This window comes from Panthera tigris, chromosome C1 (genome assembly GCF_018350195.1).
Source record: "Panthera tigris isolate Pti1 chromosome C1, P.tigris_Pti1_mat1.1, whole genome shotgun sequence".
Taxonomy (NCBI): domain Eukaryota; kingdom Metazoa; phylum Chordata; class Mammalia; order Carnivora; family Felidae; genus Panthera; species Panthera tigris.
In genome coordinates this window covers 145,747,175-145,774,015 of record NC_056667.1, presented here as the reverse complement: position 1 = coordinate 145,774,015, position 26,841 = coordinate 145,747,175, and the positions used below count along the sequence as shown (strand labels likewise).

General features: G+C 37.7%; 2 protein-coding genes across 3 annotated transcripts in view; one reads left to right on the top strand and one right to left on the bottom strand.

Annotated features, from left to right (window-relative positions):
* Positions 1 to 315: 315 nt before the first annotated feature.
* ERMN (ermin) lies at positions 316 to 8,372 on the top strand. Of its 2 annotated transcripts, none has more exons than XM_042997210.1 (4): positions 316 to 740; positions 1,250 to 1,571; positions 2,244 to 2,336; positions 5,314 to 8,372. In XM_042997210.1, the coding sequence occupies exons 1-4, from the start codon at positions 687 to 689 to the stop codon at positions 5,829 to 5,831; spliced, it is 987 nt and encodes a 328-aa protein (XP_042853144.1). In that variant the 5' UTR covers positions 316 to 686; the 3' UTR covers positions 5,832 to 8,372. The 2 variants fall into 2 exon arrangements, with proteins under 2 accessions (XP_042853144.1, XP_007078550.1); XM_007078488.3 differs by having other exon boundaries at positions 1,245 to 1,571.
* Positions 8,373 to 14,207: 5,835 nt separating this feature from the next.
* Positions 14,208 to 26,841, bottom strand: part of GALNT5 (polypeptide N-acetylgalactosaminyltransferase 5) — a 40,882-nt gene continuing 28,248 nt past the window's right edge. The window contains exons 7-10 of the mRNA XM_007078489.3: positions 26,365 to 26,688; positions 21,376 to 21,456; positions 18,140 to 18,301; positions 14,208 to 14,947 (exon numbers count right to left, since the gene is read on the bottom strand). Coding sequence (XP_007078551.1) covers positions 14,807 to 14,947; positions 18,140 to 18,301; positions 21,376 to 21,456; positions 26,365 to 26,688 — 708 coding nt within the window. The 3' untranslated portion in view covers positions 14,208 to 14,806. The remainder of the gene's footprint in view (positions 14,948 to 18,139; positions 18,302 to 21,375; positions 21,457 to 26,364; positions 26,689 to 26,841) is intronic.

Genomic DNA, 26,841 nt, shown 5'->3' with positions numbered 1-26,841 from the left:
GTGTTTAATCATAATTGTGAAGAACACTCTGAAGGACAAAATAATGTGAAACAGGAGTCCCATCTTACCCCTGTGGGTCAGGGAAAGTGTCACAGAAGAGACAATATTTCAGCTGAAGAATTGAGATTTAAAGGAACTGGTTAGGCCAGGGATTTGGCCTTGAGGAAGAGAAGGGCATTCTAAGCAGAGGGAGCAGCATGGGCAAAAGTTTCTGGAATCATTTGCACTATATGAGATCCAAAAAAAAAAAAAAAAAAAAAAAAAAAAGAAAGAAGAGAAAAGAAAGAAAGAAAGAAAAAAGAAAAAGAATTAACATCTTCCTTTAAAAAGGAAAGGTTGGTAAGTTGCAGGTGTTTTCCATAAGTACCAGTTTCCTTCAAGGGCAGACTGTGTTGGTGCTCTATAATTTTACCAGCATCAGGTAATATCAATAGGGAATATCGAGAATAAATCTGACTGGGGAAAGGGAAAATTTCACGGAGGAAATTCTACTAGGGCTATAAAGGATGGGTTTGGGCTTCAGTAGACATAAATAAACTAAAGGAAAAGAAGCTACAGACCAAGTGGATTATTCTGAAATGTAAAATTTTTGGTATTAGCAAGATACAGCAAGATTTGTTTTTGTTTTTGTTTTGTGTTGTTTTGCTTCTACTTCGGTCTTTTTTCTGAGCTCCTGAAAGTACACCATGGAATCTGCTGCCAGAACCACTTACAATAAGGTCGTCCTGTTTACAGGTTCGGTAAGCTGTTTTTATTCTTTAATAAATGAGAAATGATGCCATTATCCCCTACAACATAGCTGAGGTTTTACTTGAACAAAATCCGTTTGGAAATGTTAAGCTGGTGACACAGAACTAATATGCCTCAAGGTGGTCATTCTCTCTGGATTAAAGCTGTGGAACAATTGTGGCTCCTGTTACAAGGAAAATGACAAAGGGCCATTATGAAAAGGGACAAAAATCTCTGTTCCCAGAGGGGGGACTGACAAGCTGAAAGTCCCCATCTACATGCCAACACAAAAGCCTGATTGCCTCAGATTGTTTGTTTATGTAAATCAAAAGGCTGCCATTAATTCAGCAAGTGGGGCTGCTCAGTGACAAAGAAGGTGGTGATTGGCCGGATGCTTGCTCGTGGGCTGGTGGCAAATCTAACAAATCCTATTGCTTTGGTTCTAAGCTCTATCTGGATACCTTTAAGAAAAGCAGCATTTATTATGTACTAAAGTAAATACTCTGTATTCTTAGAGTAGGGGTTGGAACGCTTCTATCAAGGACCTGTTCACTCAGTTTCCCCAAAGCTGTCTCCACATCGTCTAGCTCAACTGCACATCATGACAGACGTTCCCGGGACATTCGGTCAGGCTGAGTGCAACGGGGATACACCACCTGAAAATGGTCAACAACCAATCCCTAAAACAAATGAGGGAGCCAGTGATGTGGATGGCACCCCACCATACTACCGGGTCGAACGCCGTCTTGAAGACTTACCCACAGAAGGAAATCAGGAGAAAAATGAAAAATTACAAGGGAATAGGCTTGTCAGCTGGTCCACCGATGGGGAGCTTCTCAAAGGTAAAGCATTTTCCTTGTCTTCGATTTGCTTGATTTGGCTTATAAACTCAGGATTCTCTTTTGATAAACCATTATGACAGGAATGTGCTGTCCTTCCTCCCACCCGTGTCCCAGACCTGAGCAATTGTTCTACTGGAGCTGGATAGCAGAAGGACAAAACTTCTGCCTCAGGTCAAATTCAGGCTTCTTTCTTTGATAGCTCTGGGACCCTAGACAACTCCCCTAGCCTCCTGAAGCCTTAGCTTTCTCTGTTAGCAGAAGGCAGAAATGACAGTACTGACATTTGTACGGTTGTTGCAAGGATTACTCAGTGTTGCTTAAACGTTTGCTGCCGTTATTTATCATTATTGTCTACAGCCCACATATTACTTAAGCAAAGGAAATTCAGTATTTCAAGTTTTTCTTCTGAAATATACCTGAACGTATCCCAGTTCATGGTTCTATACCTTTATATAGATGTAAAGTGAGAGGTTATCCTTATGTTTATAAGTAGGAACCAATGAAGAAATGAATTGGAAGAAGTGAAATGGTTACTTTTAGGGATCACAATTGCAAATCAAATAGATCTACCTAGCTCGAGTCTAAATTGATAATTTATTTAATCCTGAATGGCTTTTAAGTATTATGGGATTAATTTTGTGGGTGTCGGTTGTTTTTTGTTTTTCCCCTCAGAAAAACCAGAAGAGAATCTTTTTATTGTTCATAAGGCTGTGGCAGATCTTTCTCTCCAGGAAACGAGTAGCGATGAAATGACATTCAGAGGAGGTAAGACGAACTTCCATTTTGTACACCGAAATTGTTTGACTGAATATGGATGGCAGGTTTTGCATGGGATATTGCGTGAGTGTGGTGTTGAAAAAGCAATCCAGGCAATGCCTTCAAAAACTCAGAGCTGCTAGAGACAGATAAGGGAGTAGTCCTGATTATCTGCAGGTTTCACCTTAAGGAGTATTCTAGGAAGATCAAGACTAATACTGACTGGATTGGCATAACCGATTGACATGCCTTGACCTAACCACATGATATCAGTTTCTCAGTAAGTTAGTCCACTAAATCAACAACATCAACAACAACAGGTTTATTTAGTGTCTCCAAATCTGCGTCAGGTACCTAGCAAAATATGAATGTTTCATAAAGGGGTTTGTCCTAAAGTTTTACCTAAAATAACACTATAAATTTATTTGATCTGTAGAAAAATTCCAGGCCTCTGATGCAAGCAGAAGATGGTTATCTAATTCTTGTTAATGAAATCTCCCAGGTGATGAAGTTAATTTTAATTGTGTTCTTTCACAAAATGAGAGAATATTGATTTTTAAATTTTTTTTTTTAACGTTTATTTATTTTTGAGACAGAGAGAGACAGAGCATGAACGGGGGAGGGTCAGAGAGGGAGGGAGACACAGAATCTGAAACAGGCTCCAGGCTCTAAGCAGTCAGCACAGAGCCCGACGCAGGGCTTGAACTCACAGACCGCGAGATCATGACCTGAGCCAAAGTCGGACGCTTAACTGACTGAGCCACCCAGGCGCCCCAAGAGAATATTGATTTTTAAGAGACTTATATTTCAAATAAACTCAAGAGACTAAGAGACACAAAATCTTTCAGACTTTACTTCTGAGAAGATATCTATGTTGAAACAATTTCCAAATCAAATACAGGATAAACACCTATTAATGAAGCATTCATTTCCTCTTTTGCCGCCATAAACATCTTGTCTCAAAATTGAAGTCAGTTCATTAGACCTGAGCGATTTAGCTTAGTTAAGACCTTAACAGGAAAAAATGTGGAAGAGATACATTTAAAAAATATATATATATTAGAACATCACATAAAATAATAGATACCAAAAAAGACAGGGATGTGACTGGCAGTTTCTTGGGTTTGTCCACTTTGCCTGGATGCCTCTCAGACTATCTGCTGTCCATATGTAGTGGTGGAACCTCCATTATTGTAGTAATGTAGTAAGGAACAACCATTTTTAAGCTTTTACATTATCACACGTCATTTATAAAACTTATGCCCCGTGAAGTGAATTAAATAACTTCTTTGCCCTAATCTTTCTGTTCCCAATGTAGCAAGTTCTCAGAGGCAGGGATGTCAAGGTCCATGAGGAGACCCTTTCAAATTTCTGATCAGGAAGTCTGCTGGAGACAACAGTTTGCTGGAATCTTTCATTTTTATCAAACAGAGAATGAATGCAATCTGGATTTTCAAGTAGATGGTCTCAGGGTGAATTTTTCCCAGAATAAATCCTTTTGTGTTTGGTGGAACATATGTTTTTCCTGTAAGACACATGTTGGTGTCTCCTGTTTTCACAATGACAAACAGCTATAAAGTCTCCAAAGAGAATACTCCTGGGTTGAAAATAGCAAGATGCTAAAAAAACTGAGGAAAAACTGTAATTTAAATTCAAGAAGTAATTTCGTGCGTGACAACTCCAGGCCTGAGTCATGATATGAGCAAAAAGATCAGCTTCTTCTTCTTCTTCTTCTTCTTCTTCTTCTTCTTCTTTAAAGATCAGCTTCTTTGTTTCTGTGGGGGAAAAAAAGTGAATAAAAGAAAGCTTAATATTATAGCAAACATTCTAACATATATTTATTTATAATGTAAAGAACATTGACTAGGCACCAACATGCTGATAGGAACCGTGTATAACTAGTTAGGAATGATAATCCATCTTTACTTCTGTCTCTTTTTACGAGTTTACAATCTGGTTCCTGTAGTTGGGAAAACAAAACAATGAAAAAAAAAATGAAAATTCTTAACTGGACATGGATTTGTGAACATCTTTCAGTAAAAGTAGAAAATCGTGGAGGGGAAAGGCAAAGAGGAACATTGTCTCTCATTTTATTTTAAAGACTCTTATGGTGTTGAAAGGGAATAGTGAACCAAGGCCCAACAAGGGACAGAATCCAGACAATATCTTGGAGTCATGCATACGATAGACTGAAACTTCCCACAGAAGTCCCTTTAGAGGGGTACCTGGGTGGCTCAGTGGGTTAAGCATCTGACTTTGACCATGATCTCATGGTTCCTGAGTTCAAGCCCTCTATTGGGCTCTGGGCTGATAGCTCAGAGCCTGGAATCTGCTTCAGATTCTGTCTCCCTCTATCTCTGCTCCTCCCCCACTCACGCTCTGTCTCTCTGTCGATGATAAATAAACATTAAGAACAAATTTAGAAAATATATATATAAAAGAAGTTCCTTTAGTGGTGAAAGCCTAGAGAACAACTTCCACTCTCCATTCTCTTATAATTAGTTCTCTTTAGCATGTAAAATAAATATTGTGCTGATATGCTGTAGTAATTGTGCAGATATGCTGATGTGATCTGCTTGAAAAGTGAAATTTGTGATGAATTAAGCCATGTAAAAGTCACTCCATGATACCAAACCACTTGATTCAGTTGTCTTTAGGGACATGTCTAAAATAATAGGCCAATCTAGCTATATAGAGATGATCTCAGCCTAATTTTTAAATCTAGGCTCTCCAGAAATCAGAGGCAGATCTTAGACTACATTGTGTGTGCTTTGGGGGGCTTGATGTTATGGTTAGCCTAGCATTTGACTCCTGACCACCCATGGCCCAAACTAATTAGATGGTGCAACCCATTTTATTGTGTAAAACATACCCATAACCCACAGAATAATATCCTATAAAGAATATTGTGGGGAAATGATTGCCCAGAAAGGTAATTTAAAGAATAACAGCTGGGTATTTCAATTACGAATTGATTTTGCTACAGGGTATCAATGGAAGAAGATTCCTCCGAGCGTCGGTAACCAGGAAATAAGTAGACAGGAAAGGATTGCTGAACAATCTCTAGAAGAGAAAGGAGAGGAGGACGGGAAGAACAAAGCTCATCAAGCAACTGAAATTGAATGGTTGGGATATCGGAAACCTAGCCAAGTCGATGTGTTGCATTCTAAACATGAGGAGGAGCAAGAGGTTTGGGATGAAGAAATTAATAACGATGATGATGATGGTTGCAATGATGACGAAGATGAAGTTCGAGTGATAGAATTTCAGAAAAAAAATGTTGAAGATTCCCAATTAAAAGAGGAAGGAAATGCAAATGAGGACTCCCCACTGAGCAGCCCTAGTTCCCAACCTGTGACACCTGATGAGCAGCCAAACTTTGAGAAGAAGAGTGATATCTCCAGAAATGCTTATTCAAGATACAATACAATATCCTATCGGAAAATCAGGAAGGGGAACACCAAACAAAGAATTGATGAATTCGAGTCAATGATGCATTTATAAACTAAATGGAACTGAGAAGTTCTTGTGCCCACTAAAGCAAAAGCTAATTCTATTTTCCTGAGATGCGTCTTTGCCTGCCTTATTTGAGTCATCCCCTTTAAAGATGTGAGAGGTTAACCCCTGCTTCACTGTAGAATAATATGGAAATAACCCTAGACAAAATTCAGTCTGGTAACCTCAAATCAAAATGCTTTAGATTCATTCTTGGGCATTTGCTTTTTAAAACTTTACTAATATAGCCTCGTGTGGTAAGCACTAGATAGCAAATAGCAAGTACTCTTGGAGACTGTGGCATGATTCGGCTTTAAAAGTAGCAACACTGGAAAACACAGTCTTCAAATGAAAGAGGACTCTTAGAAATGACCTGTATTTCTTTTGGTATCTTTCTTCCTGTACATTGAGGGTGCTGGAAAGACTGGTTCCATTCTCTTTCTTTTAAATATGCTTTTATAGACTCTGGCAATAAGCTTTCCAAAATACTTTGCTTTCCTATTATCTTCAGAAAAGGTTTTAAGTGGTTTTCCTTGGCATCTACAGAGTGAAAACTCTGTATAGGCCTCCTTCGTAGGTGTTATCATTCACTAAATTTTCTCACTAGAGGGGCTGAGCAATTGTCAGTCAGGACAATTGTGTTGACTAAATGTTGGCTTTATGTTCTCAGGATGAATGAAATTCATTGTAAGGTTGGTACAAGGAGGGGCTAGAAGATGGGTGGGCAATAGATTAAAGAGTCAGATAGTTTATTTCTGTGATGGAAAATAAAATCTCATCTGGCATAGTTAAATTCATTAAAAATGAAAATGACAGCTTCGGTGAAATTTTAAGAGGATATCCTTCTCTATTACTATACTTGCTCTTATTAACAGTATCTCAGAAGAATTTTCTTTCCTTAGAAACCCAAGAGAAGTCTCGTCATAACTGTACTAGTTACTATGAAAATGGAAATAATTATCTTAGGGTATTTTCAAAGTAGAGCGTGAGCCTGTATTTTTAGTGAGAAAGCTCTGATAGTTGGGAATATATAATTTACTGGACCTCAGCCCAAATCAAGATGCTTAAAATTGTACTTATGGAGCTTCACTCAAACCGGTGTGTCAAATAATGTATTGAATATTTATGAAAAGGGAGAGTCTATATTTATATTCTTAGATAGTTTCATAATTTTTCATTTCATGCTTCCATATATATCACTCTGAACTTTCTGTCACCACCGTTAAAGATATTTTTGGCCCTGCAAATAAAAAGACAATTCCTTATTGTCTGAATGTAATACAGTCTTCATTGTACTATTCAACCCTTTGTTTATTTCTTTTTCATTTTGTGAAAAACCCTGGGTTAGCCCTTCTTAGATTATTGCTTATTTATGTGTAACAAATCCTGCACATTCTAATGGAAATTTCTTTAATTCTTCCTGGTCATATATTTCCAGGGTATCATGTACTATTATTTACTGTTTACAAGACTCAATTTTGAATTCAAGATTGAAGTGCTCCTTTTATTCTTTCAAACAGATATTTTGCAACCTGATCACGTAAAAGTTCTGTCACTCTTCATCTGTGGAACTTAAAGATTTCATTCTTGACAATGCAAGTTCTCAGAATAAAGCCAGGGAAATCAGGTCTTTCTTGATAAATTTAGGTAGAAGATTAGTGCAGTAGGACAATTTCCTATTTATTTAGATCCTCTAAATCATTCTACCTGGACAACCTATTTTCTTTTCTGGATTACTGATGACCCCTACAATTTTCCACTTAACTTCAAAACACAGTAATGTGTTATCCATCATGGAATAGGAGCATTTTGTTAACCTACCATCAGCAGAGCCTATATTATGAACTGTTCCAGCAGAAGTGTTGAATCCCTGTGGAATCTGAGTGAGGTGGGTGGTCTACGGCCACCATCTATAGTGTGACACGGCCAAGCACCTAGCTCTTATGGGGATCCAACGCCTAGTAACCGTGGCTTTTTTAGCTTTGTGCTCTTACCAAAAATTAACCAACCACAAAATATTTTGTCAATAAAGACTTTTTCAGGGTAAGCTCAATGAGTAAATGCTTAGTGCTCATGGATGAGGCAGTGTAGTTGCAAAAGAGCACCGAAACTATTCTTTGACATTAATGCCCACTGCCCTGTGCTGCCATCTTACACGAAGGCCACAGACTTGAGTGATTATAAGTAACATGATGGGGTTAGATGACTGTTTGATTCTTTATAACCTAGGAAAGGCAAGGGTATGATTCAGATTGCACGAGGGATATTTGACATATTAGACACTCCTACGGGATAAATTAGAACACAAATTGGTAATTATACTGGAAGATTTACTGCTTTTGTGGTTCAAGCTTTGAGGGTGGAAGAAGGACTCTGGTACCTGGTAGGAGGGAAATTGGTTTATTGTGAGAATGTTGATACTCCTTACACGAGTTTTAATTTTTCTTAGTTTTTGGGTGAACAGGAATTAATAAAAAGCTCTGTTTCATAGTCAATATAAAATTCACCTTTCATATAATGCTAGATTTAAAGACATGGAATATGTCCGAATCTGTCTATCATCTGTCTACAACTTAAATAAAAAAATTGCTGTGTCTGACTTGCTCTCAATAAAAGTTTGTGTCCTTGTTTTTGGTGTCTAGAATTTATTTTCTTTAGCTGCTTTTTAAAATGTAGAAAGAGCCCTTGCATATCAACAGCTACTAAAGATTATTCATAAATGCTGTTTAGAAATCAACAGAACACCTTATTTAAAATCAAAACAGCATTATTTATTTCAAAAAGGTCTTAAAATGGTTGTGTAGAAAATTGCAAAAAAAAAATTTCTGGTGGATACGTATGTAATGTTCATAAAAAAAAGCTTTATTATTTTTACAGGAACTGAGCCCTTGTTTTAGATACATCTTAATTCCAATAACTTGAAAAACATATGTGTGTATGTATGTATATATATATATATATATATATATATATATATATATATCTTTATAGTCATCAAGGTAATACATTTAAACCATGATGACACTTTTATAGTAATTGTTTCTGCATATTCACATAGGGTAGTACTTTTGGCACATTTTCTAATGAAGAACGGACATTGAAGTTTTTCAAAGTGATAGGAAAAAATATTTAAAATACATAATAATAGAGAATTATGGAAAAAGATGAAGCACTGGGGTATCATAAAGAAGAAATATGTTTGACCATATGAGAAAGGCAACTACTTTTAAAGCCTTAACTTTCATTGCTCTATAAAAACAAGAGGGTTATAAAAAGTAATGTCAAAAGTTACAGCAAACATTTGCCAATATTAAAATATCAGACAGTAACATAATAAATATGAATACTAAAATGCGTATATAGCTCATGAAGAACACTAGGCGACTAAGCCATACAATCAATGTAAACACAATGACGTGGGCAGTAATCAACAGCAGCGGTCACCGAACAGATAGATACGTGGCAAGTTACAAAATCAAAGGATGATATCTAGTAATTAACTGCCAGTGTGGGAGAGTTTTGGACAGGAATTTGGAAAGTAATTTGCGGTTTTAGTTCGAAACGTAATATTACATATTTGATTCCTTCTTTATAATGACTTCAGTTGGGCAGAGGCAGGAAAAAACGGATACTTCAAAATGTTCAAATTACTCTAAATTCCTTTATGCTCCATAGTTTTAATCTCGTTCTGTTAACAGAATGAACAGATGTTTTCATTAACTCTACCTTTGCCTTCTCTTGTTTCTCTGCCCACTTCTTCTAGATAATATGTATAAAACTTGCAACATTTAGGCAGTTGTCTGAAGGAAGAGAATTAAGGCATGTGCATATTCCTGAGTGAATAACAAGCATCTTGATAATTTAAAGTTTGGTTACTCCCTTCAAGTATGGAAAACAATACCCAGAGTGAAAGTCTACTGGAGACGTTTTTGTCCAGAAGGCCAGATTCAGACAAGGCTGTGCACTTAAAATAATTCAAAATATCTAAACACATTTCATAATTTTCTTTATTTGTGAGTAGAAACTCTTGGTTTTATTTTCTCTCACTTCAAAACATAAGAGATAGAGCCTCGTATATTTATATATACACATATATATAAATATATACACATATTTATCTATATAAATATACGTTTATTTACATATATATTTACAAAGATTGATTTTTTTTTTGGTCAAGTAATCTGTGCTCTCAAAAATTAGTGTTAATATCTTATATATAGGTTATATTTTATATAGATATTTATGACTAATATCCTTGAACTGGCAAATACCAATCAATAATAAAATAGAAAGCCTTAGTTATCAAAAAAATTGTTACTTATTTGATGGCAACTATCATCATTAGAAATGCAACATATTAGAAACTTGCTCTATCTACTGAAAAATGAGAACTTTCCTGTATGTTTTTGCAAAGTGATGATTCACATAAGCTTGCAAACAGACCCTAATTGGGATGGTAACTATAAGCTGCCCCATTAGGTTGAAAACAGAGGCATTAAATCTGCTTGTTGTGACGGGGTTCCCCCCCCCTTTCTTTTAGGTCCTTTCTTTTAGGACCACCAACACCTGAAATAGCCATTAAACCTCAGCAGGCATAGATAATGCTTTACATTGGCTTACTCAAACCTGTCCATGGAATGGCTGTTTGCCAGAAATAAATATTTTGTGTACATCAGCTTTGGTTACTGTTCCTTTTCTCATTTCAAGGCATGCAGCTTGTAGCAATGTTTGAATAACCTACACAAAAGTTGTAGAAGCACTATGGTGACAATCTGCACAATGTAGTAAAAGTTACAAGACTTGGTTTGTATTTTAAATTAAAGGACCCTTCAATTTTTTACTTCCCACCTCTGTTCAAACTGGACAATCTTTCAGCTTTGATTAATGGTTGGTAGAAGAAAGGGTTGGCAGTATTATTTACAGAGAAACAATTTCTCTTTGTCTGCTTCTCCTTCTCATATATGTTATAGGAAATGGAAAAGAGTGTGTCCTTCACGAAGTCAAGGAGATGGACTATTGCAAAGCATGTGGGAGTAGCTAACCTTAAGCCTACATTTCTGTTGATTAACAGAAAGGATGTAGCCTTTTATCCTATCTATACAACAGCCAAGAAAGACCTAAGAAGCTTGACATCACAATGAAGGGATTTTAACTGAGTCCACCTGAGTTGACCTCTCTACTTAAAAAACAAATCATAGCAGCATGCTGTAGTCAAAGAGATTCTTTGCTTCTCCTCCTCCTCCTCCTCCTCCTTCCCCTCCTCATCCTCCTCCTCCTCCTTCTTCTTCTATCTTCTTTTTCTTCCATCTTCTTCTCCTTCTCCTTCTCCTTCTCCTTCTCCTTCTCCTTCTCCTTCTCCTTCTCCTTTTCCTTCTTCTTCTTCTTCTTCTTCTTCTTCTTCTTCTTCTTCAGACAGAATGGAAACTAAATTTTAATCTCTTACTCGTGGGATGATCTTAGACAATCCCTCTCAGCCATCCTCCTTGTCTGCATATTGGGGAGAAAAAGACCTAACTCATGGAGTTGTGCACAACAGTGAGATGGGGCATAAACAGTGCCTAGCACATCAAAGATATTCAAAGATAATTAGTTCTCATCTCTTTTCCCTTTATTCCCTGTAAATTCCTTGTTTTTTATGGAAGATATTGGGACCCTCACCTGCGGCATATTTCTTTTCTGTGTTTGAATGGGAAGTTAAAGTTGTTAAAACAAATAAAATGGTACTGGCTGGCTGGCCTCAACCCTACTCTCTTACATGAGAGCCCCTTGAAAACCATTCTAAGCCATTCATAAAATCAAGGTGGACTGGAGAGATTGAATTCCTACGTACAATAGCTGGTATCTTTTTACTCCTCTACAATCCCTAAGGCGATACTATAAGCAAGGGTTTTTCATATTGAGAATATTTCCAGATTAGTTGTGGAGAAGCTAACAATACATTGTGATTATGGCATATGGTGGTTTGGGGGCCCTGTGAATGACAGCTGATTGAACGTCAGCAGACAGAAATGAGCAAATTCGATGCTAGTAATGAAACATGGCTGTACCAACAACAGCTCTGTCATCTTTTAGGGAGAAGTTCTGGGTAACTGTTGAAAAAGAGAAAGAAACTGGGCACACTGAAAGGTTCAGAAGTACTTCGATGGTCTGGTAAGTTAGCTTTTGATCAAACAAGTCCTGTGAAATATTACCAAAACTATGCTTGTGTTTAAAGTAACAAAATGTATAGACGCTTTTCTAAGAAAAGGCAATGACTCAAACCAATTCAGGGAAAACTCTGAAGTCCCTGTAACACTGCCTCCTACTGATGGATTTAGGGCTGAAGAGGACCCTAATGTGTCCCATTCAAGGTTTCTCACTAGAAGTACTAGAGACCTAGTAGCATTTACTCCTTTACTATAGTCTTCTAAAAATAGAATTTAGAGGATAATGCTTAAAAAATGTTGGTAGGAGATTTCACAATTAGTCAATACTCTTAAATTTAGGTCTATAAGATTTCTAACGAGTGATTCATTGCTTGAATCTCAGAGTAATAGAAAAATACATGGTAAAAGCTGTTTTTAAAATTCTTTCTAAGAATAAACGTGTCACATATGAAAATAATCCTCTGTGATATTGACAGTATGGATTCAAATATAGCTTCATATTATGAGCATGTCATGGTGAAGTCAGGGAGAGTGTGCACTAAACAGACTATAGAAGTTTTGTTTTGTTTTGGTTTTTTTGTGAAAAACATTCCAATTTCTTTCATTGGTATGCCCAAAGATAAGTGAATCCAAGCCATAATTAGTCTTTTTCTGAACAGAGTTGATGTTTTTCATGGAAACGTTTTTTGAATAAAAAGAGAGTTTTTACACTGGGGGAAAAAAATAAAATAAAACCTTTCAACATTTTTGCAGTCACACAAATAATTGCATGAGGCACTCAGCAGATTCAGTTTGGGTCAGCAATTCAGTTAGTCCTTTGGCAACTGGCTTGTGTTTTATCCGTTTTGAAAAGAATTATCTCATTTTCTAGTCATTCTCTTATCTCATCTGCAATGTCAGTTATCAGAACAAAACATCTTAAATACGATGCAAATAGGCAAACCTATTTTCCCTTCTGAGTCATAGTTATAGTTCCGCTTTTGTGTAATTAATTGGGAGATAAAATTAAATTTTAAATAGGAAGTCAGAATGAAGATGCCCAGTTTTACCATCAGCTCGACTGAACAAAGTTTCATTTGTTTTTATATTAACAAGTGTATAGCATGGTTATCCTCCAGAGACCCAACTCCAGCGAAAAGCTTTATGTATCTCTATCTTAAGAATGCTCTAGGTCAGATTTGTTTGGGCCAGTGGCTTGGGGCAGTGGAATGAGCCCTCTCTTTAGAGATCCAAATTCTAATCATCATCTCTCACTAACTGGTGTGGGATTTTTAGACACATAATTCTTCTTTTGGGTATCAATTTTCTTACTAAAAAACCAGTATAAAAGATACTAGGATTTCTAAAACCTTCTCTAGTATGCCTAAGTATTGGCATCCCTAAGATTAGGAGCTCAGTTTGGACCAAAGAAAAATTGGACTTTGTCCCCAATTTATCGGTGTTATCACTAGGTCCACATCTATGGCCTTATTCCCCACTCCCACCCCACCCCATAGAGGTGCTATATTCCCTTTCTTTTTTGGCCAAGTCTAGATCAATTTTTTTCTTAACTCTCTTCCTGAGGGTTGTATATTCTTATTCTCTTCCCCTTTCATTATGTTTACTTCATTTTATTTCTACTTTGGAATCTTTTAGAGCTTTTTAAACATATTTCAACCCTGTGAATGCTGTTAAATCTAAAATACTATTTTATATAAATCTTTAATATTTTTCAGTGCTTTATTTCTTTTTTTAAAAAAAAAATATGTTTGTTTATTTATTTATTTATTTTGAGAGAGAGAGAGACAGCACAAGCAGGGGAAATGCAGAGAGAGAGGGAGAGAGAATCCCAAGCAGGATGCAGGGCTCTATTCCATCATGGGATCATGACCTGAGCCTAAATCAAGAGTCAGAGGCTTAACTGACAGAGCCACCCAGGTGCCCCTCATTGCTCTATTTCTGCTTTATTTATTTCAGCTCCTCTTATCTGATCTTGCATTAGAGCGTGTTCAACGATTAAGTGTATTTTTCATGACTACTGTGTATTGTGACCCACCCAGTCTTTTTCTTTGCCTTTTTTCTTTCCTTTTTAACATCCACATAGGTCTAGGAGGTTGCTAATAAGACTGTTTTTTTTTTTTTTAAAGTGTAGCTTTAAAAGCACAAAATGAATTAAAACAATGTGTATATCTAGAATTGAATCAGCATTTGACTTCCTCACTGAAAATTTTTTTCCATTGACTCATATGGGGAAAAAACAAAACAAAATAACATTATGTAGTCATCTAGATTAAAGCTCTACCATTGGGGAGTATGATATTGATACTCTTCACACTGGTAGGCGAACATGAGTGTAATTGGAAGGGACTTCATCAAGATGGCATCTGTGTGTGTTTCTAAGGTCTTTTCACCATAGGAACTCAAGTCATTGTTTTATTAAAAACAGTAAATAAAGGTCTAGGTTCTCATTGATTATACCAACTTGTGACGCCCAAGGAGCTGGTTATTATCAGACTCAGTCATCGTGAATATCACTGTGCTTCCTCCAGTACTTTTGGCTTCATTTCCAGTTACCTGTTTGATCACATAGGGAAGCTTGCAGGCTGAGGTCCAGCACAGGACAGGAAGCAGCAATTCAAAAGGCCACCTAGAGTTGAAGAAGGACTCCAATCCAATGTTAGACTGTTTCCCTGAGCTCACTCTTGGTTTCTTAACTATTGTGGGTGTTTTAATCTCCTATTCAAAGGCTATTAATTTTGAGAATGTAAACTACCACGGAGAAACACAGTCCCCACCTCCACTGTAATTTTCACAGTGTCTAATGGGTTTACTGGATAAAAAAATATTAGTTGCTCTTTAGTCTTCATAATATTTTTCAAATTTCCACTTCTGATACTGCTTCACTGGGTCACAAGCACCAACTTTCAGGGTCTTCTGAGAAACATTTCCTTCTAAGCATAACAACTGATGATAGTTTCCAAAAACAATGTGATTCACCTAGAAAGAAAGAGAATCTTGAATGAGCCACAGAATGAATTTGACAACTGCCATATAAAGAAATACAACCTAATAAAAAAAAGATAATTATATTTTTGATTCCTCAGGAATTCTTCTTGCCTAAATTAACAACATGCACACAGTCTTTAGACTGTATTAAATTTGTCTCTATCTCACTTTGCCAAGCTACAAGGCTGTTAAGACTTTTACGACTTCCTCAGGGAGGAGGCAAAAGATTTATTTTCTGACAACAGGTTTGATAACTCTATTATTTAAAGAAAATAATTCCATACGGCATTTACTATATTTGATAGATGATGGTTCTCTAATTGATGGTGATCATGAAAAAATACCCATTGCAAAAAGTGAGTTAGTTAATGTCTTAATTGAGTTCATACCTTATAATGCAAACTTGGAATACAAAGTGCTAGAAATGATGTATATATTTATAAGCTTTCCACCATAATCTCTGATAGTACATGATTCCTGATGTTCAGAAAATCCAGAGGTAGTTAGAAAAAAGTCAAAGGTATTTCAGAGAAGTTCTATTATTGGTTAATATTTATTGAATATCCTAGAAATAATGGATAACCAATTTAGAACATGCTTATGGCTTTGTATATTTTTTCACCTTTTAATTCTCTCAATTTTCCATGACTATGACAAAGGTAGTCTTAATCATACGTACATTGTTTTGAATTATTCAAAAGAATATATCAAACAGGGGTGGCTTCATAATAGTTTGTTTTAAAGGTGTTCCTACAAAAACATTGTCATCCTGTAGGACTCTGGTAAGATGATGTTTGAGTATGCTCAAGGTTTTGTAAAGGAGTTGGCCTTGAGCAAAATCATCCTGGATTATCTACAATGTTCTGCCAGTGGATTAAAAAGTGGTAACTGAACAACTTGTCCCCAACCTAAAGACACTTGATGAGGGAACCAGTAGTGGAGGGTCATTCCATGCCCCAGTATTTAGAAGCTACCTATGAAATGATTTCCTTTTAGGTGTCCATAATCCAGAGCATTTGGGTGGGTGGGCTTAGAGAACATCTTTGAAATGAGGTTGGAAATGTATCATTTTAACAATGCATTGGTATTCAGGGTCAAACTCACTATTACCCTACTTCCTTCCATGAAGCTCTCAACTCCTAATGCTAAAAGAAAAGATATGTTCTTGATACTCATAGTCGTATTCTCCATTTCTCTTAACATGCTTTGGAGGATTCAGGAGGTTTAGTATAAAAACTACCAAAATACTGAAAAAATAAGGAAGACTATTATTAAGATATTCATCTCCATAACATCTAGCAGCATGGAAATGGGGAACCGAAGGCAGAAGGCAGCTATGTGGCATGATACAAAGTCACAGGCACAACCAATGTCGGGAAACAGCTATCCAATTTTTGCTATCTTAATTAAATTACTCTCTTTACAAACTGGTTTACCATTTAGAGGGACCAAAATTAAGCCTGTATAAAAATCAGCTAATGAAGGCTTAAGTTCTCAATGGGGTCAAGCCAGTTTGTAAATAAGACCTATGTGATTTAAGGGCTGCTTACTCCTAAATATTTTCTCACCAGCCTGAATTTTTCTCCCTGGTAACAGATTCACTTCTGGAGATGAAAAATGTGTTCTCATTCTCATCCTTTCTCTCCCCTGCACCCACCACCTCCCCCAACACCTCCTGCTTTGTTTGGCATAAGGTTAAGGAAGCCAAAGAGAATATTCAATAGATGTTTATGCGTTTTCCCAACACCATGAAATATAAAATTAGTAACTTGTACACTAGTAATATTTCATTTTTCTGAATAAGTCAACAAGAGCCATTATCACTAACAAGGAAAAAAAATGTCCAGAAGGAACTGAAATATAACAGAGAAAATTAAAAGGGAGGAAGATTGGGAAGCATGTTGCTCAGACCCTGGTTTTGATCCTGAGCGGGAAGAAAACTGTCATGAAGGGAGTGGTCACTGGCTGTGACATCAAAAGGAATGGAGGCACTCTAAGGAGAAAAAGAAGCGTGCTGACTTTGGGGACAGGCCTGAGCAAAATGATGGTCTTCATGCACCCAGTACATTTTGTGGATTTGATGGCTACTTGCTAGTGAGATAGTAGAGACTTCAGGAAGGCCCTCCTGAAACTATTCTTGCCACCCCAAGATCTTACACCAAAGCTTACGATTTGATATCTTGTTAAAATAGAATTGGGGAAGGGGTGCCTGGGTGGCTCAGGCAGTTAGGCATCTGACTCTTGGTTTGGGCTCAGGTCATCATCTCATAGTTCATGAGATCGAGCACCGTGTCAGGCTCTGTGCGGACAGCAGGGAGGCTGCTTGGGGTTCTCTCTCTTCCTCTCTCTCTGTCCCTCCATCACTCACACACACACACACACACACACACACAGACACTCTCTCTCTCTCTCTCAAAAGAAATAAATAAACTTTAAAAAATACCATTGAGGAAAACTGTCAGGACTTTGAGAATGAAGAAGTTATAGCAGGGGTGGTCTAGGAAATATTAACAGCTGGACCTCTGGACAAACACCCCCAGATCTGTAGCATGGGTTTATGTAATACTCCCATCATGGCTTGTTTCAAGCTACCAGTGTGATGTCATTGAATGTGAAGTTAGTGCACAATTAGCTCCTACAAGCTGGTGGGAGCTGGTTCCAACACCTGTTGAGAGCCAGGTCTCTGGTAACCAGGGTGGGGGATGAGGAAAAGTCACCCCTTGTGGAAAGGAGGCAGAATGTCAAAAAAACCAGATTCATCCTAAATTGCAGGCCTTGTAGAAAGCACGCTGGTTCTTGTTTTCCCCATATACTCTCCTTATAGGCTTTTCTGGTGACCATTGAGAACCAGTTCTAGCCCATAAGCATTATTTTTGCTGCTGTTAGTTGACTGAGGCAAATGACTTACAGAAACAAAGATGCTGATAGTAATGTAACCAAGGAACCTGGTGACTTATATTTAAAACAACCTACCTGAAATAAATTTTGTAAAAGAAAAAAGACTTGCCAATTTATAAAAAAAAAATATATCTGTTTATCTCTCTGTATGAACTTCTATATTGCCTCGATCATCACAAACACATTTAAAGGTTCTGAGTGAGGAAGCCGACAATGAGAGTTTTATGTCCCCTTTAATTGGAAGTTGGATTTGTGATAAAGAAGAGGTACAGATATTTTGCTTACCAGTTCCGGATGAAAGACTGATGTTGATTTATGCAGCCATTTTAGCCCTTTGTTTCTGTTATCACAAGGGTGCAGCCTCAGGGCCCCGGTATCAGGGACTGGAGCTAAGCACCATTCTCCATGTTTAATAAGTCTTAGCCAGGTATAATTAAATTGCTGAAGCTGTCGGGAAATGAATAAAGAAAAGGTCACTTTCAGCAACAAACACAGGTAGGGTCTTTGCTTCACAGTTTTGTTAGCAATGGTTAAGGAGATGGGCACTCTGATCAAATGTTTTGTACCCAAATCCTGGTATTGCCACTTTCAGTTCGGACAGTACGGGCATACTATTACCATATCGCATTTCATTCTTGTCATTTTTAAGTTGGATAGCAACAGCGTGTATCTCAGAGAGTTGAGGTAATGACTGCTAGGTGTTTATTTACCACACAGTAAGCTCTCAATAAATGTGAGTTGCAATAATAAAAATTATTTAGTGCAGTTAGTACATAGGCGCAAACGGAGGTCATTTCAGGTAACTCGGAACCCCAGATAAGCCTGGTGTTTTGAGGCAGTGAAACATTCAAACCACCTGGAGCCATTAGGGCTACAAGGAGGTCTAAGTCACAGCCCGAAATTACTTTGGTGGAAATGATTATGCTTCTTTAAGAGTATCCAGATTACTGGACTCCTAGAGGCTTTGTAGGAAAGGTCCACAATCTTTCTTAAGGGTAAAAAATGTTTCTAATGTAAGCAACGTCAAAAATCTTTCTTTGCTGATAGCAGAAAGACTCATCGGGCTCTGCTCTGTTAGCATCCCCTAGTTCCCAAGAATTACTCTTGGAGAAGTCCAGTTTGGGAGAGTTGCTGAAGTCTAAAGTAAATACTGTTTCAGGTATTTAAACCAGGTTTTAGATTTTTTTATAAGTCCTTTCTCCAGTTATTTACAACCTAGTACTATCTGTCTGGTCAATTACCTTATGGCTCTTGGTCTGGGGGACGTCTGTTGTTTTGCACCAATATAAACATAAAAAATAGACTTCTGGTAAAATCTATCTAAATGTTTTTATCTAGTGAATCATTTGTAATGTAACTGAGATGTAAGTTAGATTATCACACTTGTCATTGGGTTAGACCTCACCACTCAAAGGGTACTCCCTGGACCAACATCAGTATCACCGGGGAGGTAGTTGAAACGCCTGACTCTCAGCCCCATCATGAACTATTGAATCGGAATCTGTATTGTAACAAACTTTCCAGGTGATTTGTGTGCACATTAAAATTTGAGATGCATGGTCTTATGCCATAGTACAAGGAAGTGAGGTGGCTACAAAGAGAAGCTAGATATTACCTTTAGAAGGGACATCTCAACTGGTTGAAAAGGTAATAGTTAATGAAAAGCTAATAGGGGACTTTTTAGGTAAGGTGAAGGATAGAGCTTGGTGGTTAATCCTAGAAATTTATTCCTTTTGTGCTTTTTTTGGATGAATGTTATTAACTGGCTTGGTATAAAGTTTAGTTAATTCGGCCCCAGATAAGTTAACTTCCTCCAACTTTCCCTTACTTCTTATTACTCAAACAAACTATAAGAAGCAGAAGCTAAAAATGAGTAACAAGACAAAAAGGGAGATGGGTGTTTTTTTTTTTTTGAAAGCAGGGGGCTGCATATTCATATTTTCACCTCCTAGTATGTCCTTGAGAGGCTCAGTGGTTATCCAGACTACAATTTGGGTCTTCAGATAAAATACTGGTTTAATCAGGCATGGAAAATCACTAAAATAATGAGTCTTGAAGGACTGACTTAAATAATATTTTGCTTTCATATGATTCGGACTACTTGTGGTTTTATAATTTATGACTTTATTTCCTCTCTGAATGGTTAATATGCAAGTTGTGTATTTCAAATGATTTTTGACACATTTCTCTTCCCTCTACCTCCCTTCTTTCCTAATTAAAAGAGAGTTCCCTTAGCTTCAAGTTTATAATCCTTAGCTGAATTATAGCAACACAGATGACAAAGATGCCTTTCTTCTAGTAGCAGCTTTGAATTAAGAGTGGAGAGGAAATGTGCTCAAAAATATAAGCAATGTCTTGGGGTGCCTGGGTGGCTCAGTCGGTTGAGCGTCTGACTTCGGCTCAGGTCGTGATCTTGCAGTCTGTGAGTTTGAGCCCTGCATCGGGCTCTGTGCTGACAGCTCAGAGCCTGGAGCCTGCTTTGGATTCTGTGTTTCCCTCTCTCTCTGCCTCTCCCCTGCTCATGTTCTGTCTCTCTCTCTGTCAAAACTAAATAAACATATATATATATATATATATATATATATATAGGCAATGTCTCTAAGTCAAAGTCTGGGCAAGCCTAGATTGTCATCACAAAATGATTTCTCCACCAAAGTGTGATCTACAATTTTAGGAAGCTGCATTGTACTCATGTACTGATGTTCCTATGAGTTTTATTTGGCACCCAAACCAATAATATCCCCACAGAATGAGAATGGGTAGGGAACGCATGTTGAAGAGGGAGGTCCCATCACTCAGAGCTCACCTCCAGCACTGCAGAGTCCTTGCCCTGTGCTCCTGAGCCCTCCTTCCTCCCCTATCCATTGTGTTCTGAGTTTGTCAGAGATTTGTTGAAGGGTTTTCGATCATGGATCATGGATTATGTAATTTGCATTATGCTCCTTTATATGTATGAGAATGGGGAGGAGGGGACTGAATCAAAACAAAATTTCTCCCTTAGATTATTTAAAAATATGTTCTTCCTTCATTTCCTTTATTATTTTATCTTTATACATAACTTTTTTTAAATTTTTCACATTTTGTGTCTTTATCATTATAACAGTGAACATTTGTGGAGCACTAAGTGTTAAATATCGTTCTACATGCTTCATCGGTATCACATAATTTCATCTTCAAACCTGTTTTAGGGGGAGGGACTGTTATCACGACTATTTACCTAAAGGTTAAAGGGTTTGCAAAGTTAACACACTTTCGAAAGCAGTGGAGCCAGCATTGGGTCCCTGGTGGGTTGACTTCAGTACCCACACTTTTACTCCCTTGCTCGCTGTCTGTACGTTTAGTTGTGGGCTCTCTTATCGCCAAGCGTATGATTATGTAGAAATTTATAAATTAATTATTGTTTGTAAAAGCGAAAATAAATTTCTCAAGCGAGCAGTAAATGTGCCATACCCTGCACTTATCACCTACACCTGGGCCATCTATCCACTGCACCTATGAGAGAGAAAACCCAGCCCAGGTACCTTGCTGCTTCCATCACAGTCTTCCAAAGTGGCTGTGGTGTTTTCAATGGAAATGCATTTGCCCAAGGCCACATTAATAAGCTAGGAAGCAAAATATAAAATATGCATTAAGAAAAAAATATTTTGAAGTAGAACAAGACATTCAGAAAACACAGGCCATAAAACTATAATAAGGTTAAAAGATAGTTAAGTTGATAGCTTAGCATTACTTAGCACTATACGATTTTATTGGTTGCTATCTCTAACAGAGACATAATGTAATCTTGCTAAAGTACAGCTTCAATCTGTCAATTTAGGCCTATGATTCAGCCACAGAGCCAACAAACAGAAGCTTTTAATTAACCCTTGCCTGGAATGCTGAATAGGGAATGAGCAAAAGGTAGCATGAGAAGTAGTTATTTTCTTGTCTCAAGTTTTTCTGATGCATACATTAAAAGTCAACGCACATACTTGCAATTTAATCAAACCAACAGTTATGGGCTCTGTTCCCTGGCTGACCCCTCCAAGCTATTTCACTGCTTAGGCACTGAATCATAGATAAATGGAGTCCTTCAAAGAACAGCAGAGTCCAGCTGATTCCCTGTCAGAATCTTCCTAATGACTCAGGCAAGCTACAATTCATTATAGGAAAGTCATGAAAGCTAGTACAGAGCCAAGCTTAAAGACACTATCTGGCAGGCCCCCCAGGTTTTTAGTGGATTTACAGGGTCAAATATGGAGGCAGCTTTCTATAAGTCACCATTTAATGCAGAAAAATGTTGATTCTCTTGCCCTCTTTGACATCTTGGGGAAGGCTAATGAGATGGTGAGTTAATAGGGCGATTTAGACTTCTTAGATTTCTAGAAGAGCTGTGTAGAGTCAAATCTACACTCAGGAAAGCCTTCTGAGCTGGGAGTGGGGGGAAAGTCTTTGTTGGCAGGGACACTATTTGTGCCCTTTCCTGTTCTATCGTGCCTAACACAGAACTCTAAATCCGGGGTGCTTTATGATGCAACTGTCTAGCTCACAGAGTTGTGAGCCTTCATAACAGCATGCTCACTGGTTGGTCCTCACTTTTACATGCATAGCTTAGGTTGCAAGAAAGTAAGGCAAATATTCAGGGACCACCAAATGCAGAAAACAAAACAAAACCTTTTAGCAAGTGGAAAAATCGCAAATGCTGGTAAGCAATGGACTGATATTGTAAGGACAGGAGAAAAAACTTGGGCATGGACAAGCCAGAGAGTTGGGATTGCAGTCTTTCACATAAAGGTGGACAACTGTAGACCCTCACTAGAATGGTGTCCTGGGGAAAACAATTTACCCAGTGGCACAGGGAGACAACAGGGAAGCTAGATTCTCCCTTGGGAATCTGAACCTTGCATTGACCTTCATTTGGGTTTGAGATGCAAGGTGAACTACTTGCATTGGATAGGAACTTTGACAGGCATAAAAATAGTGCCAGGGTGGTTACTTCTAGGGTGGCTGGCATGGAAAAGAACTCTAGAAGGACAGAATTTCCATCAGAAATCTTCAAAGAAAGCTCTATTCACAATTTAACGTGACAAATATGGGAAGAGACAATCCACCACTAGTTAATGGAGCGGTCAGGACACACAGAAGGAATCAACTTCAGAGAAGAGATTTAATAGAAATGCACTGAAGGAGGATAATCCTAGAGATTAAAGAAGGGAAATGCGATCCAGTTGTTGTCTGGATTTTCACTGAGATAAATATAAACTTCTGTATTTGTGGATTACTCAGAAAATATCTTCCCACGTGTTTGGAAAACTCTGGCTTCACTACAGCTGAACAGGTTGGACTGCTCCAGAACCTGGCAGAACCCCTAGGATGGTAATGTTTAGTTGTCTGCTACACGAGGGAGTGCAGTGTGTTTGCCAAATATATTTGGCCCTGGGATCCTATTTCTGGCAGCACAACTAACCTTGCCCAGAGCAGTATATGGGAACCCCTGGTTTAACTGATTACTTTGTATTTATTTTGTACAGTCCCTTCTGCCAAACATGGAAAGGCATTGGATGGAAGGAGAAGATTTTTCTTTCCCTTACTTACCACTCCCCCCAGTTCTCTGAAGATTTGTTTCCCTTCCTCCTGATCAGAGGTTTCTGGAGAAACTGTTTTTCTTCACGTATAAACGATTTATGAAGTGCTAAGGGGTTGTTATTCTTTATTGACTTGCGAATGGTTTTAAACATTGACTTGTATTCAGGGGCGCCTGGGTGGCTCAGTAGGTTGAGCCTCTGACTCTTGATTTTGGCTCGGGTCATGATCCCAGGGTCCTGGGATTGAGCTCTGCCTCAGGCTCCATGCTGAGCATGGATCCCTGCTTGAGATTCTCACCCTCTCCCCCTGTGTCTCTCTCCTGCTCATGCTCTCTCTTTGTCTCTCTCAAAATAAATAAATAAACTTAAAAAATTATATTTGTGTTTTTAATGTAAACCATTTCAATCTTTTTTTTTTCACCAGGCAGTATGTAAATTTTTCAATTGTTTTTCAAAATTTATCCATTTTGAATTCTTCCGTTTTCCAATTTAGCAGGTGGAGTTCCCCACAGTTTATCACGGCATTTGCTAAACATTAGGCTATAGGCTGCTTACTAACCATTTAATCCAATGTGTATAAAGACACATTGTTAGTGAGGTTCTTTTATTCATCAAACATTTTTGGTTCCACAATAAATGATCGGTTCTTATAAAAAAGAAAAGAAGACAAACAAAAACCCTTTCACTGGATTTAAATTGTAAAATATTTTCTTGGGATTTTTCAAGACTCTCCACCTAAAATAATGGTTCAGTTAATCTTAAGTCTGAAATGCCTAGTGAAAGATCTTCTTCTTCTTCTTCTTCTTCTTTTTTTTTTTTAAGTGGTAATAATGCTCCCTACTAGTTGCTTCAAAGAGAAGCCAATGGCATCTTGATTGTAATTTGTCTGAGGAAGGCAACAAATAGAATTCAAAAAAATAATTTAAAAATACTTTGTGCATTTTAATATATTATAGCTCAGGCATCAGCAGGCTGTTTATAGAAGAGCTCTTCAAAAATTTCATGGGAACTCTTACACACATTAGCCTCACAGAGGAGGCAAAAGGTAGTTTTTTAGTTCCCTCTGGTGGTTAAAGTTCAGTAATGCTCTTGCTGAGATTCTGTGTTAGGACAGAATATGGTGAGAATTTCTTTTTTCCTTACTCAGGAGTTGGAATTAAAAAAAAAAAAAGTGTCAGTTTATTTTATAGACAAATAATTTGAACAGTGTATAAATCCACGGTGTTCTCCCTAATGAGTTACCTAGAAATAAAATATCAGGATAAACCACCTGAAATAGCTGCTATTCTATTTTGACCTATAAAAATGATCATTTTATACTACATTATGTTACAAACAGATCACTTTTACTATTTGTCAATTGAATTTTCAAGTTTCCTCTTTTTTATACTCTTCCAGGATCTTCCCTACACTGGGAGAATGGCTCTACTACGTCCTTGCCATCAGGAATTTTCCTAGACAGAGAGTGATTGGTTTGTGTAATTCACTTTCTAGGGAGAATTGAAAAAAATGTGGCCTAAAATAGCAGGCTTACTGATGGTCAAGTCTGAGAACCTCTTGCATGAAGAAAAAGAAAACTCTGAAAGAAAATAAAATAATGCTGGGAATATTTATAAATAAAAATTAAATGAGAAAGCAGTAATATGGATTAAAAATATGCATGACTGGGAAAAGCTCTAGGTCAAGTCTTGACTAATCACCTCTAAACTCATTTTATGATAAGTATCCTCACATCTTGCCATCCTCTTCGAATTAAGCCCCACTCCTAGAATGGGTTTGGAATGGCTTTCATCCAGTTTCTCTACTTTCTTGCTTTAGTTCATAGATTTTGTACTGTGTCCAACCTGTCTAGCTCAGTTTCTTCCTTTTTGGTACATTATGTTGTGCCCTGGAATTTTCTCTGTCATTGTCTTTTATTTTCAGTTCCCATTTGAAATCTGTGAAAATCTAATTAAATCATGTCATCCCAGTCTTAACCCTACTCAATAGCTCCCTATTACATTCAGGAGAGAAAAGAAAGAGAGAGAGAGAGAGAGAGAGAGAGAGAGAACGAAAGAAAGAAAGAAAGAAAAGGAAAGGAAAGGAAAGGAAAGGAAAGGAAAAGAAAGAAAAGATAGACAGGAGGGAGGGTGGGAAGGAGAGAGGAAGGAAGGAAGGAAGAAGGAAAGAAAGAGAAGGAAGGGGAAGGAAGAGAAGGAAAGGAAGAAAGAGCAGGAGAGAGAGAGGGAGGGAGGGAGGAAGGAAAAAGAAAGGAAGTAAGAAACAAGAAAAAGAAAGGGAAAGGGAAAGGAGAATCCTTAGTCTGCCTATAAGGACCCATGGGACCACTCTTCCTTCCTCTCCCTCTTCATCTGTTGCCATTCTTTTCTCCTTCACACCCTGACAACATTCATCTTCTTTCTGGTTCTTGAGTGCCTAGACAGTCATCTAACTTAGAGTTTTTGTACAAGGGGCATCCTCTGCCTAGGGCTCTCTTTTTTGAAGTTTGGCTGACCCTTGTCTTTGAGGGCTAGCATTCAATATCTCCTCAGAGTTGAATATTCTAGCTTAGAAGGACTGGTCACTAGGGACCAGTTCCCTAAATTAGAGCCATTTTACTTTTTATTTAAGCGTTACATATTTGTACATGGTTTCCCTTACACACCTTTAAGCTCCACAAATAGGCATCACGTCTACTTTATACATATTTACCCTATAATCCAGTTCTGAAATACTGTGTGGTTTATTGATATCCAGTAGGTACTTGCCGAATTAATCAATGAATGTAGCTGCCTAAAAGCCTCCCTTAAGTTCACCTATATTTAATCCTTAACCATGCTCTGTCTCATCTGCCCTCATATTGGATATTTATTTATAGTGTAATCCTTCATTCTTTTCCACACTTTTTCAAGAGTTTTTAAATTTAATATTTATGGACTCACAATTTAACTTGCTCCTTGAACTTACCACACCATTAGCCCTCACAATGGGAGCCTTCAAATCAGGAAAAACATTCTCCAAATACCATTTGAAACTTTTGCATTTTAGTTTCTTTCGAAGTTTCCGTTGTTCGGTGAGGTTTCCAACATCTAACCCTTGGTCTATGAGGTGGTCCCCGTGGCCATAGAATAGCTCCTTGTACTCATCAAGCCAGACCTCAGCAACCCGAACCAAGTTCCGCTCTACTGTCTTCATCCGGTCCTTGGGGAAGGTATATGGATTGTCATTTCTGAATATGTGGCCTACTCGGGAACAGGGAATGATCTCAATTTCACCACCACACATCCATACCTGTAACAGTTTGATAGGAAGCATCAATTATCACATGACTGCCCACAATTCATGGGCAATTAACAATGACAGGAACCACCTGGTGACCACCCCCCTCCCCCCACTCCCAGCTTGAAGGACTACTGTCAACGTCTAAAATCTTTTTCAATGGTT